The following is a 3,403-nucleotide window of genomic DNA, read 5'->3' as shown; positions in this document are numbered from 1 at the left end:
GTAAACTCTATAATTCGTGTGAGCTTCCATTATTGAGAGAAATAGCTTTGGAGGAAGGAAACTTTGGAGAGAAGCTTGAAAATCAAGAAGGTTGCTTCAAGGGAGAGGTGTGTGCTCGAGATCTACTTCAGTTTGTGTTCATCTTGGAGGTATTAAGCTGCCATTTTCCCTTTTTTGCATCTAGATCTATTTTGTCATGAGATTTGGGGGTTTTATGGTTGTTGAGACCCAAACCGGGTTAGGGGCTTAGATATGTTGTTGCCACTTCAGATCTATTGTTAGGTTGGTCCATTATGTCATAAAGCATCAGGAGATGAGTAGTTGGTGAAGCCCTTGTGTCCTTAAACCAAACCCTAATGTGTTTTGAGCCTAGATCTCTTTAGTTATACGTAAAGTTTGCAACTTTACGTAGGGATTGAGTTTTGGAGGTATGGATCTATGGATTGGGGTCCCTGCATGACTCAAAAGCCCTCTGCATGTTTGGAGATCTGAATGGACTCGGCGAGTCCTTTGAGTGGACTCGGCGAGTACCATGAAGATGAGGAGGAACTCGACGAGTGGGATGAACAGCTCGTCGAGTCGGATGAAGATGGGCATGAACTCGACGAGTTGGATGAAGATTTTCTTGTGCTCGGCGAGTCTGTTCTTAGACTCGGCGAGTCAGGCCGCGGAGTCCCAAACCCTTCGAGTTAAGACTCGAGTCAACGAGTCAAGCAAGGACTCAGTGAGTTGGACAGGACAGGAACCGGGAATCAGTAGACTCGGCGAGTAGAGTCGCGAGTTGAAGGACTCTGGACTTATGAACTCGGCGAGTCAGTAGGTTGACTCGACAAGTAGGGTTGACTTGGAAGGTTGACTTTGACCAGGACTTTGACTTTAACCTGAGTTGACTTGGTTGTCTTTTGGGGGATCAGTTAGACTCAGTGTTACTTTGATATTGGTAGCCCGGGGAGCTAGTGGAGCAGGAGTTCAGAGAGTTGTCGGTCAGCGACCAGAGGATTATCAGCAGAGTTCAACAGTGCGAGGTGAGTCTCCTCACTGTTTGTATGGGTCTAAGGCACCAATTCCGGCCCATTTAGAATATGCATGAAAGACCAGGGGGTGGCTCCTAGCACACAGTATGTTATTATGTATGATAGGAAGACCCGGGGGTTAGCCCTAGGCAATATGCATGCAAGACCAGGGGGTGACTCCTGGCGCACAGAATGTTATTATGTATGACAGGAAGACACGGGGGTTAGCCCTAGGCAATATGTAAGAAAGAATAGGAGGTGGCTCCTGGCGCATTGTATGCTATTATATATGAAAGACCAGGAGATGGCTTCTGGCACACTGTATGTTGTTTAGCTGAGTAGAGTAGTATGTACGGTTGTCTTTGTGATACTTGCATAAAAGACCAGGGGTGGCTCTTGGCACATGTCTGTAAGACCAGGGGATGGCCCTTGGCACATGTTTGTAAGACCCAGGGAGCGGCCCAGGCTTGACCAGGAAGACCACGCGCGGCCCGTGGCATAATGGCAAGACTATGTTTGGCACATAGCACCTTACTTGATTATGGATAAGTCGGTTATGTATGGTTCTTGGTTGTGAATGGTTTGTATGGTATGTGGTATCTGGGGAACTCACTAAGCTTCGTGCTTACGGCTTTCAGTTTTGGTTTCAGGTACTTCCGGTGGAGGATGATGGAGCTCGGGATGATCGCATGGCACACACCATAGATTAGTCACCCTGGGAATGTTTTACTCTGATAATGAATATGTGTTTTGAAAACTAATACTCTGTTTATGTTTTGAAATGATGATTTTACTTTAAGTCATACTTTATTAAAAGAAATTTTTAGTCTTGAATTTTGGGACGTTACATGTATATGATTGTTGATTGTGTATATGTATATGATTGTTGATTGTGATTGTTTATGTGTATATGTGTTTTGGTTGTGTGTGTGTGTATATATATATATATATATGATTATTGATTGTGTATATTTATATGATAGTGTATTTGTATATGATTGTTGATTGTGTATATGTATATGATAGTGTATATGTATATGATTGTTGATTGTGATTGTTTATGTGTATATGAGTTTTGGTTGTGTATATATATATATATATATATATATATATATATATATATATATGATTATTGATTGTGTATATTTATATGATAGTGTATATGTATATGATTGTTGATTGTGTATGTATATGATAGAAAGCATCAAAAAGAGTCATAAGTTTTGTTTATTTGATAGAAGTAAAGTTTTTGTCGTTAAAGTGAAGTTTATTTGATTTATAAAGTTTTTTAGAAAACTTTGAATTAAAACACTCTAATTGAGGTTATTTATAACTGAATAAAAAGTTTCACATTATTGTGATTGAAAATAAAACAAAATTACAAATTTGTCGTAAAACAAATTTGTCGTGAAAATAAAAACTTTTTCTTGAAATAATGCTGTGAAATAATGATGTTACTTGTTGACTGTTTATTGTTATTTGGTTATTAGAGATGGGAGAAAAACAACAATGGACCAATGAGCATTTAAAATGCTTATTGGATACTTGTATTGAAGAAGTAGAGTGTGTTGGTAGAAAAGGATTGAGTTTGCAGAAAGGTTCATGGATAAGGCTTGGAAGAGTTCTTAAGGAGAAAGTTGGGGTTGAGTTGACTCAAAAACAAATGAAAAACGCATATGACAATCTGAAAGCCAAATACACTAGATGTGTATATTTAAAAAACAAAACCGGTAATATATACAATTCTCAAACAAACACTTTTAATTTAACAGCCGAGGAGTGGGATGATTTTAAGAAGGTACATATACATTAATATACAATAATATATATATATATATATATATATATATATATATATATATATGTATGTATATATATAACATTTACGTTTGAAGTTGCCAAATATTCTTATACTATTTCTTGTTACATTTGGGTTTAGGGGCATCCGAATGCTGCTTGTTTGAGAACAATTCCACTGCCTTTTCCAGATCTTTGTGCACGTCTTTTTGATGGAAATAGTGCTACTGGTAATTTTAGGAGTTACTCAACCCAATCATGATCAGTAGCTGGCGCATCCTCCTGTCGTGTTCCACCACTTCAGATCACCGCCACCCCTTTTGATGCAATGGATGATGATGGTGTTGACACTTCTCATCATGAGCCACCACCTTCTGCTGCTTCACCTTCTGCAGCTTCACCTTCTGCTGCTTCACCTTCTGCTGGTTCACCATATACTGCTACACCATCCGGTAACCCCAACAAAAGGGCTAAACCCTCAACTCCTGTAGCTCCTAGTGCCTCACCGTCTGCTTCTTCACCTGATGGAACTTCTATTACTGCTGACGATTTAGCATTTGAAATGAAGAAAGCTCTACAAAGTTTGACTAAAG

The 3,403-nt window shown here is 39.1% G+C and overlaps 1 protein-coding gene across 1 annotated transcript; it reads left to right on the top strand.

The window, feature by feature from the left end:
- Positions 1-2,505: 2,505 nt before the first annotated feature.
- LOC145095145 (L10-interacting MYB domain-containing protein-like) lies at positions 2,506-3,072 on the top strand. Its single transcript, XM_079033074.1, has 2 exons — positions 2,506-2,811; positions 2,953-3,072. The coding sequence occupies exons 1-2, from the start codon at positions 2,506-2,508 to the stop codon at positions 3,070-3,072; spliced, it is 426 nt and encodes a 141-aa protein (XP_078889200.1).
- The last annotated feature ends 331 nt before the right edge of the window (positions 3,073-3,403 follow it).

Source organism: Lactuca serriola, chromosome 3 (assembly GCF_051521515.1).
Source record: "Lactuca serriola cultivar US96UC23 chromosome 3, Lser_US96UC23_V15, whole genome shotgun sequence".
Lineage (NCBI taxonomy): Eukaryota > Viridiplantae > Streptophyta > Magnoliopsida > Asterales > Asteraceae > Lactuca > Lactuca serriola.
This window is presented reverse-complemented; position numbering and strand designations above follow the sequence as displayed.

Coding starts and splice junctions, on each gene's coding strand:
- LOC145095145 (XM_079033074.1), top strand. CDS start 2,506: ATGGGAGAAAAACAACAATGGACCAATGAGCATTTAAAATGCTTATTG. Junction 2,812..2,952: donor AGTGGGATGATTTTAAGAAG/GTACATATACAT, acceptor ATTTGGGTTTAG/GGGCATCCGAATGCTGCTTG.